Raw genomic sequence first — 16,194 nt, forward strand, 5'->3', positions numbered from 1 at the left:
TACTGTATGTAAGGATATGCCCTGAAGCTCTCCCCATACATCTGTATATGTTACCTTGGTGAGCCTTGGTCATATGACTGATGAGGGCTTCCTGGTTGACGGTGATGTTGGAGGAGTTCATGTCAGAGATGACACAGCAGAGGACCTCGGCTAGAGGGATGAACTGAGACTGGGGCACTGGAGACATCTGCACTGGGGACAGGTCACCTGGAACACACACACACGTAGTTAGACTGGTGTAACACACACACACACGTAGTTAGAAAGGTGTAACACACACACACCTAACTAGACTGGTGTAACACACACACACACGTAGTTAGAAAGGTGTAACACACACACACCTGGCTAGACTGGTGTAACACACACATACATCTGGGTGATACCCACATCTGTTGATGTTGAGTTTTAATGTAGTAGCAATGTTATGACCACAGTTGGTCTTCATCAAGCCTGTTTTTGCCAGTCAAAATAACTTACTTCTGTCATGTTTGCAACTTTTACTTTGTGGTCTAGATCCTTTTGCCTGTAAAAAATTATCCTGTCACGCCCAAGTTGAGATTTTTGAATGCGGGTGGTCCAGTGAGTAATGTAGACCAGGGCTGACTTCCATTGGAATTCCATTAATACTGGAATGGATTGCGGTATTCCATATATGCTGGGAGTGACCATGGAATGTAATTACTCCCACAGAAGTGACCACAAGTTCTGCCTGCCAGGCTATTACATATCATCTCTATATCATACTGTGTCTTCAGCTGCTAGAACCCGGCCACACACTTTTGGGAATTTTCTTGTGATCCAAGAAACATACCTAAACTAAATGTATGTTTAAAAGAGAGGGAGAGCGAGACAGAGAGAGGGAGGGAGGGAGAGAAAGAGAGCATTTTACAGGCAGTTTGTTCTTGTGCATTGCAAACCGTACAAAGCTCAGACCGCTCTCACTCACTCTCTCTCACCAGTGGAGGCTGCTGAGGGGAGGACGGCTCATAATAATGGCTGGAACGGCGGAAATGGAATGACATGGAAACCATGTGTGATGTATTTGATACCATTCCACTAATTTACGCTCCAGCCATTACCAAGAGCCCGTTCTCCCCAATTAAGGTGCCACCAACCTCCTGTGGCGCACACACACACACACACACACACACACACACACACACACACACACACACACACACACACACACACACACACACACACACACACACACACACACACACACACACACACACACAACTCGAGGGCTGTCTGACAGCATTCCAATGACACGAATCTACAGTCTGGAAGCCACCTCAGAGAGAGGGAGAGATAACAAAAACCATAAAGACCATCTCATCCCCCCTTAAAGGGATAGTTTCAAGTTTTAATGTCACATGCACAAGTACAGTGAAATGCCTTTCTTTCAAACTCAAAACCCAACAATAATTACTAGAAAAAACACACACGAGAAATAAGAATAGGAAATATGAAATACTTAACTTACTTTATTGTGTAAGTAAGCATACTATATACAGGAAATATTTAAAAAGTCAGTTCCAATACCATATGTACATGTGCAGGGATACTGGAGTGATGGTAGTAGATATGTATAGGGGTAAGGGGACTAGGCAACAGGGTAAGATAAGCAGAGTAGAGTCAATATAAATGTATATGCATATTATGTGTGAGTGAGAAAATGATGGCGTGAGTGTTTGTGTGTGTGTTGGAGTGACAGTGTGTGTGAGTGTGTAGGGCCCTGTGAGTGTGCATAGAGACAGTGCAAATATTGAAATAAAAGGTCAATAAAGATACAAGGTAAACTCAGTCAGTGTAGCTATTTTGTTAGCTATTTTTCAGTCATATAGCTTGGGGATAGAAGCTGTTCAGGAGCCTGTTGGTGTCAGACTTGATGCACTGGCACCTCTTGCCGTGCGGCAGCAGAGAAAATGGTATCCACTAGTTCATCTGACTCTGGGGAAGTAGATAAATGGCCTCATTGCCAAAATCCCGAAGTATCCCTTTAACAGGACTGGGCTTATGGGCATACAATGGAGTTTGAGGCAATTTAGTTACACCTTGATTCAAGTTCACAGTTTGGAGTTTTTTCTTTTGCTTGCTCGAGTGGTTATATGTACACACTGCCTAGTGGCTACTACAACAGTTCTTAATATTTAACTATAGGTTACATTATAAGAGGTTAACTCAATCTGGGATGGCCACTTTAGTGCTTTCCCACCCTGAGCTGTTAAATGATTAGCCTACCAACAAGCCTGGTATTTACAGATAGTATAGGTCTACTATTCTTCTTAGAGAGTTGAACTATACCCAAACACAGACAGACACAGGGCAGTGACCATTATCTCATAAAGACCTGGGATATTGGTTTTTACTCACCGACAACACATGCTGTATCGACAAATTCTTGTCAGATATTTCAAGTAGGCTGCATGTATTCGTGTTAGAAAATGTAAGAAACATGTCTGTGGTTAAACCCTGTGGTGTGTATGTATGTGTGTTTCTCCCACCACTCCTTAGACCACTCAGCTAAAACTGTCTGGCACACCTCTCCCTGCAGAGTAAACATTCACCTCCCTCACACACTTGAACCACTTATGGCGGAGGCAGCGAAAATAAACCACTAATCAGATGGCTGCCATGGTAAGGTTAGACATGTATGGCATACATGCACACGCACACAAATACATGCACGCACACACACCTGAGGCAGTCTGAGGAGCCAGAGAGGAAGGGACGAAGCAAAAGGTTTCACTCTCGCCAAAATCGGTCCAAAATAAGACAAATGCGTTTCTATGGGCTTATTTTGGACCTAAGCCTGCCTTCCCACCGTTGAGACAACGACTCCCATTGTCAGGGCAGAGACATGAGCATCTCGTCATTATATACAGTGTGGGAAAAAAGTATTTGATCCCCTGCTGATTTTGTACGTTTGCCCACTGACAAAGACATGATCAGTCTATAATTTTAATGGTAGGTTTATTTGAACAGTGAGAGATAGAATAACAACAAAAAAATCCAGAAAAACGCATGTCAAAAATGTTATAAATTGATTTGCATTTTAATGAGGGAAATAAGTATTTGACCCCTCTGCAAAACATGACTTAGTACTTGGTGGCAAAACCCTTGTTGGCAATCACAGAGGTCAGACGTTTCTTGTAGTTGGCCACCAGGTTTGCACACATCTCAGGAGGGATTTTGTCCCACTCCTCTTTGCAGTCATTAAGGTTTCGAGGCTGACGTTTGGCAACTCGAACCTTCAGCTCCCTCCACATATTTTCTATGGGATTAAGGTCTGGAGACTGGCTAGGCCACTCCAGGACCTTAATGTGCTTCTTCTTGAGCCACTCCTTTGTTGCCTTGGCCGTGTGTTTTGGGTCATTGTCATGCTGGAATACCCATCCACGACCCATTTTCAATGCCCTGGCTGAGGGAAGGAGGTTCTCACCCAAGATTTGACGGTACATGGCGCTCTCCATCGTCCCTTTGATGCGGTGAAGTTGTCCTGTCCCCTTAGCAGAAAAACACCCCCAAAGCATAATGTTTCCACCTCCATGTTTGACGGTGGGGATGGTGTTCTTGGGGTCATAGGCAGCATTCCTCCTCCTCCAAACACGGCGAGTTGAGTTGATGCCAAAGAGATCGATTTTGGTCTCATCTAACCACAACACTTTCACCCAGTTCTCCTCTGAATCATTCAGATGTTCATTGGCAAACTTCAGACGGGCCTGTATATGTGCTTTCTTGAGCAGGGGGACCTTGCGGGCACTGCAGGATTTCAGTCCTTCACGGCGTAGTGTGTTACCAATTGTTTTCTTGGTGACTATGGTCCCAGCTGCCTTGAGATCATTGACAAGATCCTCCCATGTAGTTCTGGGCTGATTCCTCACCGTTCTCATGATCATTGCAACTCCACGAGGTGAGATCTTGCATGGAGCCCCAGGCCGAGGGAGATTAACAGTTATTTTGTGTTTCTTCCATTTGCGAATAATCGCACCAACTGTTGTCACCTTCTCACCAAGCTGCTTGGCGATGGTCTTGTAGCCCATTCCAGCCTTGTGTAGGTCTACAATCTTGTCCCTGACATCCTCGGAGAGCTCTTTGGTCTTGGCCATGGTGGAGAGTTTGGAATCTGATTGATTGATTGCTTCTGTGGACAGGTGTATTTTATACAGGTAACAAACTGAGATTAGGAGCACTCCCTTTAAGAGTGTGCTCCTAATCTCAGCTCGTTACCTGTATAAAAGACACCTGGGAGCCAGAAATCTTTCTGATTGAGAGGGGGTCAAATACTTATTTCCGACTTTAAAATGCAAATCAATTTCTAAAATTTTTGACATGCGTTTTTCTGGATATTTTTGTTGTTATTCTGTATCTCACTGTTCAAATAAACCTACCATTAAAATTATAGACTGATCATTTCTTTGTCAGTGGGCAAACATACAAAATCAGCAGGGGATCAAATACTTTTTTCCCTCACTGTACATATCTCTGGAGGAGACTAGAAAGGGTTTGCAAACACAGCAAAGAAGTTAAAATGCTCATAAATCCTGAAACACACACAAACATGCCCAATGTGAGGTGTGTAACTGATATAACGTACTGTACATCTTGTCATTCATTTTGCTGAGCTTTTGTCTAATGAGATACAGTATGTTAAGCAGAGGAATTAAGCTGACAACAACAAGGCCTTTTATCAGTCAGTGTTAAGCCACAGCAGCCACTTATCCACAGCCCACTAGTGGGAGAGGTATGTTCTTACTTCTTAAACATCCTGATCCTGTGATAAGGGAGGGTACTGAAGGATTGTGGGCACAGCCAGACAACATATTCCTTCAACCCCTAACCCCCATACACCCTCACCACTGACAACAGGCTGCTTAACGCTCAGTCTAATCCTCAGAGCTGATGTCTCACTGAGTGTTCCTCCCATTAGGTCTTAACTCTATTGTGCTCACTTCCTAGAGCAATGGCTTCCAGGCTGACTAGCAACAGCTAATGGCTGGGACTTAGGGCTTCCGAATGCCTCGGTTCGGCTGGTGCCTAGCTGAGCTCGCATACTCCCTTAAAAAGACCTTCGCTTGAAAAAAAAAAAAAGGACAATAGTACTTTGTCCATATTGAGATGCCGTAGCCAGTATACACTTCCTCAAAATAGTCAGAATTAATCTAAGAGAACTCAAGAAATCTGTCATTAATTTTGACGTTTTTGCAGAGATCTTAGTCACGCAATTTTACATCTAACTAAGATGTTTGGTGCAGTATTTCTCAAGTGAAAAAATTTGCATGAAAACGAGTCGTCTTTGGTTGAATGACAACAAACACTTCATTGAAGAATCCTTACTGTTGACTAATCACCAACAAAGGGGCGTAGGCTTCGGCTTGCCTGGAGAAAAAAGGTTGTGCGCACGAACAGCCGAAAAAAAACTTGCCAAAGACTAAAACAAACTAACATTTCACAAAATAGCGTCATAATATACACTACATTACCAAAAGTATGTGGACACCTGCTCGTCGAACATCTCATTCCAAAATCATGGTCATTAATATGGAGTTGGCCCCCCTTTGCTGCTATAACAGCCTCCACTAGATGTTGTAACATTGCTGCGGGGACTTGCTTCCATTCAGCCACAAGAGCATTAGTGAGGTCGGCACTGATGTTGGGCGATTAGGACTGGCTCACAGTCGGCATTCCAATTCATCCCAAAGATGTTTGATGGGGTTGAGGTCAGGGCTCTGTGCAGGCCAGTCAAGTTCTTCCACACCGATCAACAAACCATTTCTGTATGGACCTCGCTTTGTGCATGGGGGCATTGTCATGCTGAAACAGGAAAGGGCCTTCCCCAAACTGTTGCCACAAAGTTGGAAGCACAGAATCGTCTAGAATGTCATTGTATGCTGTAGTGTTAAGATTTCCCTTCACTGGAACTAAAAGGGCCAAGCCCAAACCATGAGAAAACAGCCCCAGACCATTAATCCTCCCCCACCAAACTTTATAGTTGGCACTATGCATTGGGGCAGGTAGAGTTCATGAAGCTCCCGACGAACAGTTCTTGTGCTGACATTGCTTCCAGAGGCAGTTTGGAACTCGGTAGTGAGTGTTGCATCCGAGGACTGATGATTTTTACGTGTTAAGCGCTTCAGCACTCAGTGCTCACGTTCTGTGTGCTTGTGTGGCATATCACTTCGCAGCTGAGCCATTGTTGCTCCTAGACGTTTCCACTTCACAATAACAGCACTAAGAATTGACTGGGGCAGCTCTAGCAGGGCAGAAATTTGACAAACTGACTTGTTGGAAAGGTGGCATTCTATTACGGTGCCGTGTTGAAAGTCACTGAGCTCTTCAGTAAAGCCATTTTACTGCCAATGTTTGTCTATGGAGACTGCATGTGCTTGATTTTATACACCCGTCAGCAACGGGTGTGGCTGAAATAGCAGACTCCATTTATTTGAAGGGGTGTCCACATACTTTTGTGTGTGTGTGTGTATATGTGTACGAACTGTTTCGAATGGAAAACATGCGGACGCCTTAACAGTCTTGTGGGAGAGATGGAGGAAGGGCATTTCCATGGTAACAGAATTGCGCAGAGACTCAGATTTCTCACTTAAATTGTATGCTAAACAAAAACCATTGATTTCAAAGTTTAACAAACCGTACAACTATCAACAAGGACTACGACTAATCCCAAACCATCTCAATTTGGTTGAGGTCGGGGGATTGTGGAGGCCAGGTCATCTGATGCAGCACTCCATCACTCTCCTTCTTGGTCAAATAGCCCTTACACAGCCTGGAGGTGTGTTGGGTCATTGTCCTGTTGAAAAACAAATGATAGTCCAAACCAGATGGGATGGCGTATCGCTGCAGAATGCTGTGGTAGCCATGCTGGTTAAGTGTGCCTTGAATTCTGAATAAATCACAGAGAGTGTCACCAGCAAAGCACCCCCACACCATAACACCTCCTCCTCCATGCTTTACGGTGGGAAATACACAAGCGGAGATCATCCGTTCACCCACACCGCGTCTCACAAAGACACGGCGGTTGGAACCAAAAATCTCCAATTTGGACTCCAGACCAAAGGACACATTTTCACCGGTCTAATGTCCATTGCTCATGTTTCTTGGCAAAAGCAAGTCTCTTCTTATTATTGTTGTCTTTTAGTAGTGGTTTCTTTGCAGCAATTCGACCATGAAGGCCGGATTCACACAGTCCCCTTTGAACAGTTGATGTTGAGATGTGTCTGTTACTTGAACTCTGTGAAGCATTTATTTGGGCTGCAATTTCTGAGGCTGGTAACTCTAATGAACTTATCCTCTGCAGCAGAGGTAACTCAGGGTCTTCCATTCCTGTGGCGGTCCTCATGAGAGCCAGTTTCATCATAGCGCTTGAAGATTTTTGCAACTGCACTTGAAGAAACTTTCAAAGTTCTTGAAATGTTCCGTATTGACTGACCTTCATGTCTTAAAGTAATGATGGACTGTCGTTTCTCATTGCTTATTTGAGCTGTTCTTGCCAAAGTATGGACTTTGTCTTTTACCAAATAGGTCTATCTTCTGTATACCCCACCTACCTTGTCACAACACAACTGATTGGATCAAACGCATTAAGGAAAGAAATTCCACAAATGAACTTTTAAGAAGGCATACCTGTTAATTGAAATGCATTCCAGGTGACTACCTCATGAAACTGGTTGAGAGAATGCCAAGAGTGTGCAAAGCTGTCGTCAAGGCAAAGGGTGGCTATTTGAATATAAAATATATTTTGATTTGTTTAACACTTTTTTTTGGTTACTACTCATAGTTTTGATGTCTTCACTATTATTCTACAATGTAGAAAATTGTAAAAATAAAGAAAAACCCTTGAATGAGTAGGTGTTCTAAATCTTTTGACCGGTAGTGTATATTTTGGTTATTGAACTACTGCAAGTGAAGTGGATTTACACCCAGTAACATAATTGCGGTAACCATTGGTGGAAAAAGTACCAAATTGTCATACTTGAGTAGAGGTAAAGATACCTTAAAGAAAATGACTCAAGTAAAAGTGACAGTCACCCAGTAAAATACTTCTGGAGTAAAAGTTTAAAAGTATTGGTTTTAAATATACTTAAGTATCAAAAGTAAAAGTATAAATCATTTCAAATCCTTATATTAAGCAAACCAGACGGCATGATTTTTTAAATTTACCGATAGCCAGGGGCACACTCCAGCACTCAAACATAATTTACAAACTAAGCATTTGTGTTTAGTGAGTCTGCCAGATCAGAGGCAGTAGGGATGATCAGGGATGTTCTCTTGATAAGTGTGTGAATTGGACCATTTTCCTTTCCTGCTAAGCACTCAAAATGTAAGGAGTACTTTTGGGTGTCAGGGAAAATGTATGGAGTAAAAAGTCCATTATTTTCTTTAGGAATGTAGTGGAGAAAAAGTACAAGTTGATATAGATACACAAAAAAACTACTTACACTACCGGTCAAAACGTTTAGAACACCTACTCATTCAAGGGTTTTTCTTTATTTTTTACTATTTTCTACATTGTAGAATAATAGTGAAGACATCAAAACTGCTGCATAGAAACCACTGCTAAAGGACACCAATAATAATAAGAGACTTGCTTGGGCCAAGAAACATGAGCAATGGACATTAGACCGGTGGAAATGTGTCCTTTGGTCTGGAGTCCAAATTTGAGATTTTTGGTTCCAACCGCCGTGTCTTTGTGAGACACGGTGTGTCCAAACTTTTGACTGGTACTGTATATTAATTAGTATATGTAAAGACAATATTAAATCAAGAAGTCTGATAGGTAACAATATTAGCCTATCACTTGTGAATTATATATTATCACTTGTGAATGATGCCCAGCATAAGAAAAAGCCTTTTTTGTATCACAAAAGGTTTGTATCACTACTGAAGTGGCCAAATAACTTCTTAAAATTAAGCACATTATTCCGCTTTACAAGGGGTGTAGAGCCTAACTGGCATACATAAGCAACACGTGAGTTTCAAGTTTGGGGAAGATAATTTTCACCATAGAAATGCACCTTTATAATAAAAGCATTACATGCATAATTGCATTTGGGGTCACTTTTGATGAAGGTGTTTTCCGCAAATGGAACATTCGCGCTTATAGCCTACTACCATGTGCTAATTGCTGAGCTTATAATGTGAAGAAATAGCCTAATAGTTGATCAACATTTTAAGCTAAACGTTCTGATCTGTTGCGTCAGCCACATTGCATAAACCATTTTTTTTGATGGTAGTGGTTGTATTAATTTGGGATCTATTGCATCCCACAACTGTCCCAGACTATGATTGGAATATTTATTTCTCGCACAGAATAGAATAGGTCGACTTTTGTACTATGGGGATAGTAGATCGACATAGGCTACTGCTTTTTCTGTTCGTTAGGCCTACTCATCTTGTTGGCTGATAAAAAGTAAATGTGGACAGTTCTTCCAATATCTTCAATATGCACCTCGGAATTGGATAAGGACGCGCGCAGTTGCGTCCCCGATGTGTCTCTTCACTTGTAGCCTGTGAGAAAGACTCGATCACGTGATGGAGAGCCCTGTGAATGAGAGGTGATTCAGAGCGCGCAGCACTCAGGGAGAAGGGCACAAGGCATGGATTTTTTTAGGGTGCATTACGGCCACACAAAGGGGATGCCATCGTGAAATTTGAGGCATTATCAAGTGCTTGTGAAATTGTGAATGAGTGACTGATGTAGTGTGTACAGCCTGCGCAAAAAAATAAGCAGAGCTCATGCCTTTCAAGCAACTTTAAAAAAATCATAATTAGAATGTATAAAAAATCAAAACGTATAGCCCAACATTTGTAGAACAACTAAAGTTACATTAATAACTCTAAATTAAGCATATAGGAATACCTATTTCTTTGTTAACCGCTCAACACAGAATAGCCACATTTGCGTACTCCCTCAAATAGTTTGGAGAAAATATCCTATTTTATTCAGCTTTGTTCAATAGTATTCTTCATACTAACCCTAACCCTAGGTATGACCACCCCTCAGTAATAGACCTCAGTGCTATAGCTCTTTTCTCTCCAAGGGGAACATTACACCGGGACACAGACATTAAACCCTTTGTCAAACGCCACATCAATACCCCTCTAGGTACCATGGCAACGACACGCTGTGCCATGAGGAGTAGAGACAGCATTCTAGTGGGTAGAACAGGAGACGGAAGCAACAGGAATATTATAATTCTAGACTTAGAATAGGCTAAGAGAGTACATTTCGATTTTATGCACTAAGTTGAACGTTCCTTGGTGTTAGTTTAGAACTATGTCAGTTAGGGCTGTGACGGAAAAAGTATTGCGATATTGGTATCATGGCAAAAATGTTAACACAAAGCAGACCTAACTCTTTGGTCCTTTAAAAACCTGCTATATGTAAGATATTGTGTGCTATAGCTTGGAAAATAAATAAATGTGACTCTGGATGACAACATAATGATGTTTGTTTCCAAAATTAGGGCTGCTTTCCTGAAGAAGTTAAATCCGGTTCGTGTTTTGTTTCCTTGCCACGCTACTAACGAGTATCGCGAGTATGTACTTGTAATGGTATTAATGTACAGTACAAAATCGCTTAGCAAAACAAGCAACGTCAACAATCACCTCATCTAGGCTATATTTACTCTCATACATCAAATAGTTTGTCATACTAGAGTAAACATGGACAGAAAAATCTAAATCTCACACTGATTTTGAAAGAGATTGACAGACAGTCTAGCCTGTCTCTCTCCTATCACTCTTCTGCCTGGGACCGAGGTTGATAAATGCCACATGTATTCTATTCAAATGGCTGTGCTTCTGCTGTGTGCCGCTGCTTTAGCCCACCGGGTCAGTCGCATGAGTCCCATTAGATTAGGCATGTGATTACATTACAGCCTAAAGGTCTAAAAACACATCTTCCAGCCAGGCCCCTTCTGACTGCCTACACAACAGCAGAGATAACACTGGGTTAGTCTGTAGTATTTACCAAACTACCAATAAGGGACATACTGGCTTAGAGATATCCATTCAAAAGGAAGACACACAGGCCCTACACGTCTGGAGTCAGCCCCGTTGCCTGTGTGGGCTTCATACTCAAATCATTGGAGCCATTAACTTCCATACGCTCTATTGATATCATTATTTCTTACACACATGCACGCAGGCGCACACACAGTCTTTCTTGTCCCTTTCTAATCTCCAGATCCTAACGATGTGGTCCTCATTCCACCTCACGTCCAGTCGTCCACACACACACCCCCTTCCACTAGGTGGTCAAACACGAACAAAAGCAAATAGTTTGTGTGCGAGTGAGTGTGCACGTGTGAAATATCAGCCCTATACTGCTGTTCTTTAAGTTTCCGTATACCTAGTACCTCATCAATGGAAGATCAGTTAGGAAGTAAATTGATAAGTGGGACCATGGCCGGCATTTTGATATGCATTTTTCAGGATTTTGTTGTTGTTATTCTGTCTCTCACTGTTCAAATAAACCTACCATTAAAATTATAGACTGATCATTTCTTTGTCAGTGGGCAAACATACAAAGTCAGCAGGGGATCAAATACTTTTCCCCCTGTAAATGGTGAAGGATGTCTGTTGCGATTTTCTTTTATTACCACACCCTCCCAGACACTCTTCTTTGCCTTTGTGTCCTAGCTGGGCTTACAGGGCTCCCTGCCACACCCTCTGGTGTGTGTCTGTGTGTGTGTGTGTGTGGTGTCTTTACGAGCAGAGTGTCAGTGGCTGTCACGGAGGACACAGATGTGGAGCCAGCAACCGTAAAAACAGACCCATAAAGACACTGAAAAGAGTCCTTTACCAGCCCAGCACAGATGTGGAGCCAGCAACACATGCATTCAAATCACTGGAGCCATTAACTTCCATACGGCATCCCGGTCAATGTCATCCCATCTCAGCCTGACTCTCTCTGGAGTCTGCCCTTGGGTTCTTCTTTTCTCAGACACTAAAAGGCGCATCTCAAGAATCTGAGTGACTTCCTCTCCTTTACTGATGTGAAAGAGCTGGATAAATGAAAGTAAAATCCCAGTAGACATCATCCACCATACTGCTTTCATTTATCCTGTTTTCAAATCACGTTGATGAATATGTAGTGTTTCGAAACGTTTTCTTAAGGACTGAAACAGTAGGAACCATTTCTGGAATTTTCATACATGACAAGCAAAATGGCCGCTACAGAAGTGAATGATTCCAACCCAATTATATCCACTTTACTGTGCCATAAAAAGGCAACAATCAGTCCATGAACACTTTGTGATGACTTAACAGCTCCATTGACTTCCAGCAGTAAACTCAGCCTTCCCTCCTTCCCACCCCTCCCTACGGGCTTAAGATAAATATTTCAGTAGAAACTAAAGGTTTACTATCTCAGGGCATCAGTGTTTAAACATAAAGTAGAAGGCTTAAGTGGGAGAAAATAGCAATATTATGACTGCACCCTCATAGTAGTCACAGCTTAAGGAAATGGCTGTGCTGGCAAAGTGATAATGATTACTACAAGCTGAGGTTTGAGGAAACAGGTCATAGAATATCTAATCATGGGTTAAGTAGAGCTGTGTGAAAGTCCATTCATCTTGGATGAAGATTTTTCAGGGGCAGGACAGGAAAACACAACAGAGAATGAATATTCACCACACATTAATGCATTGTCTGAACAGATTGAACTGGAGTTTTTTACCCATATCCTGCTAAGTGTATTTGATTGGTATTGAACCTTGTTTATCAGCTCTCCGCGATTCAAAAGCTTTCAGTCTGGGAGTGACAGTTGACTTTCAGTCAATACTCAGTTTACAATCATGAAGTAAGGCAACAACCCATTAACTCTCACCAGCCTCCTCTGTTACATAAGACACAGACTACACAGTGAGATCAGATGGACGTTTACCACAGTGGGGAAAGGTGAAAGGTCATTAAAACAGGATACAGGGGCACTGTGGAAGGAGAAAGCCACCAATACTTAATCCTGAGAAGGCCTTGCTGTCATGGACAACACCAACAGACAGACAATAGGAGCTTGGGCATAGCCTATTTGTCAAACTGACAGAGACACCCACAGACAGCGTTAGCTATCTGAGCAAATAGTGAATAAAACAGAATAAAAGACGAGAAACCAGACTGTTTATGGACGCCCGACTCTAACTCTACAGCCCTTTCAGATTCAAAACATCAATTAATCAAAAATAACATTTTAACTTTTGCCAAAAGTTATTAGGTCATTGTTTTAAGATGCAGCTGAGTGGGAGCAGAGGCATGCTTTGTCAGGAGTTCAATCACCATAGAAACACATATAGAACTGTGCCACACACTGACTTTAGGTCAGAAATCAAAAGGAAAGAAAGAAAAAACAATCCATCAACACAAAACGCCTTGTACTGAGATAAAGTGTCCAAACCAATACATTACATTTATGTTCTGAAGTCTCAAAGATATGAGTCTGTGAAGTGAACATCTAACCACGTTTGTTGACTAAAGACCCAGACAGCTGACTTCATACAAACAGACACACTGTTGTATTGAGATACCAGAGGTGCTTTTCGGCATAAAAAATAACATTGTGTAGTGCTGCACGGTATATCGGTACCCAGTAATATCACGTTACCAAAACGTCATGATACCAACATTTTAGAATACCATAGTACCGTTTCATATGATACTACCAACTTTTTCAGCCCTAGCAATCTAAAGAACACACTGTTTATGAAGTCAGTTTTGTTGATAAATTCAGTTGAATTTAAGCAACAGCCACTGGTGTCTTGTATGGGCAGAGCCAATAATATCCACTTCACTTTCATGCGCATATCACTTGGCAGCTTATGCTTGATTCAAAAATGTGGTCGGAGGCGCCGTATGGATGGTGTGACGTAATTGCGGAGCCTCAGGAGGCAAGCAGAGGCCAAATGGAGCTCCGTACTGCATCGCTGTGTGCATCCGAAATTCTTTAACAATCCGCAATGCGAAGGGCTCCGTATAGCTCCGCATTGACATGATTGGTTGACGGTAGGTGGGGGTGGGAGATCCTATATAAATACAAACTCACTTCCTTGACAACTTCCTTCACAACAGCTCCGCGCTGCTCCGCAAAGCGCAAAAAGTATGTTTGCGTTGACTTCTGCAGAGGCCATATCACCGTAAATACTGCACGGCCAACGCAGACGTCGGAATGACCATGTAGCACCTTCCACTCACCTGCTTCTCTCCATCCGCTCTTCATGAAGAGTCTATTCCTCTGTCAGTTCAAAAAGAGCACAGACCAGTCTGAGTAGACTTTGCAAGTTCACCGTCATGCAGCCTCAGTGTCAGAGAGGAGAAATGGAGCACCGCTTGGCGACAGGCATGCTTGCATGCAGCTTTACAGCATAGAAAATGGCTTGTCTCTAGCCTAAACGGTTCAAAACATATGACCCATATTACCGGAGATGCCTTTTTTTCTTTATCGAGATTCGCGCGCATGTTATATATTTTCACAAACCATGTCTCGGGCATTGTCTCGGGCAATGATTGGTTTGCTAGGCCTCCCGAGTGGTGCAGCGGTCTAAGGCACTGCATCGCAGTGCTTGAGGCGTCACTACAGACCCGGGTTCGATCCCAGGCTGTGTCACAGCCGGCCATGACTGGGAGACCCATGAGACAGCGCACAATTGGCCCAGCATCGTCCGGGTTAGGGGAGGGTTTGGCCGGCCGGGATTTCCTTGTCCCATCGCGCTCTAGCGACTCCTTGTGGCGTGCCGGACGCCACCAAACTGATTTTGGCCGCCAGCTGGACAGCGTTTCCTCCGACACATTGGTGGGGCTTGCTTCCGGGTTAAGCGACCAGTGTGTCAAGAAGCAGTGCGGCTTGGCAGGGTCGTGTTTCGGAGGACGCATGGCTCTTGACCTTCGCCTCTCCAGAGTCCGTAGGGGAGTGGCAGCGATGGGACAAGACTGTAACTACCAATTTGGATATCACAAAAAGGGGGTAGAAGTACAAAAAATCAAATAATAATTGTGGTTTGATAACAAACAACGTTGTTCAGTCATGTTACCTAGCTAACAACTTGGTAACTTGACAGTGGGTTTAGGCAAATTTGATTGGCACAGTAAGAAAGGAAAAGGCTCTGCTACTCATGAGATGTGGTTCAAAAGGTAGGATTCATATAGGCCTAAAATCTATTTATTTCTGGTGCTCCATTCTGTTTGGTGCCTAACGTTTCAAAAGTTGGGAGCAGTGTGTGTATGTTGGAGAGAGAGTGGTGTTTATGAGAGTGAGGGAGAGAGAGAGTGTGTGAGGAAGGGAGAGAGAGTGTGTTAACTAAAGCGTAAAGAAGGTTTCATGCAGTGTTTTCCCCTTACTGACACAATGACATGAACAGTGTGAAGCTAAATTCAATGTATTGAGTAGAAACGTGAACAAGTGTCCGAGGGATGGGGTGAACAGGATGCTAGGCCACTGATTTTTTTTCCACCGTGGTATCGCAATACTACTCGGTATCGTGATACCTGGCCTGGTATCGTATCATTTGTAAAATTATGGTATCGTGACAACACTAATTCTGTGACAACTGAAAATAAATGCATCATTATGACATGTCTTCAGGATAAGAGATGTGAAGACGCTGACCTCTTTCTAGTCAGTCATCAACACACTAAGGGACAGTTTCCTGGACCTGGATTAAGTTTAGTCCTACTCCTGCACTAGAAAGCATGCTTATTCCTCACTGCATAAGGAGTGTCAGGAAATGGGCCAATCGTGACCAAAATCCTGACACTCCATTCTCCAAACAATGAACCCTGTAATGCTCCTAGGATGTTGGAACCAGACAGAGTAATCAGGTGTTGGACTGAAGACAGATAGTCATGTAAAAAAGAATAAGCCCCTATTTTGTGCCGGTTCCCAAAGTGCTCACTGTAACCTGAAGCTCAGACAACTTTTAGATCACTCATCACTGTGATACATTGACCATGGAGGCAGGTAGCAGATAAACATTTAGACTACATTCTGATGTTTTTTTAAATTAAATAGTGGGAGGAAGGTTGGCATTCGTTTATAAGCTATTATGTGATATTATAAGGGGTGGAGCATGGTTTAGGCCTAGTCATTAAAACGGCATGTTATGGTTAGAATGCACAGTGCCTATGTCCTCTTAGCATGACTGTCTAGTGACCACCAAGCCCAGAGGAATGCAAAAGTCT

At 42.8% G+C, this 16,194-nt stretch overlaps 1 protein-coding gene across 1 annotated transcript in view; it reads right to left on the reverse strand.

Annotated features, from left to right (window-relative positions):
* LOC121574695 (storkhead-box protein 1-like) overlaps positions 1-16,194 on the reverse strand; it is a 35,921-nt gene that overhangs the window by 4,880 nt on the left and 14,847 nt on the right. Inside the window, exon 2 of the mRNA XM_041887237.2 lies at positions 55-207. Coding sequence (XP_041743171.2) covers positions 55-207 — 153 coding nt within the window. The remainder of the gene's footprint in view (positions 1-54; positions 208-16,194) is intronic.

Source organism: Coregonus clupeaformis, unplaced genomic scaffold (genome assembly GCF_020615455.1).
Source record: "Coregonus clupeaformis isolate EN_2021a unplaced genomic scaffold, ASM2061545v1 scaf0176, whole genome shotgun sequence".
NCBI classification, from domain to species: Eukaryota; Metazoa; Chordata; class Actinopteri; order Salmoniformes; family Salmonidae; genus Coregonus; species Coregonus clupeaformis.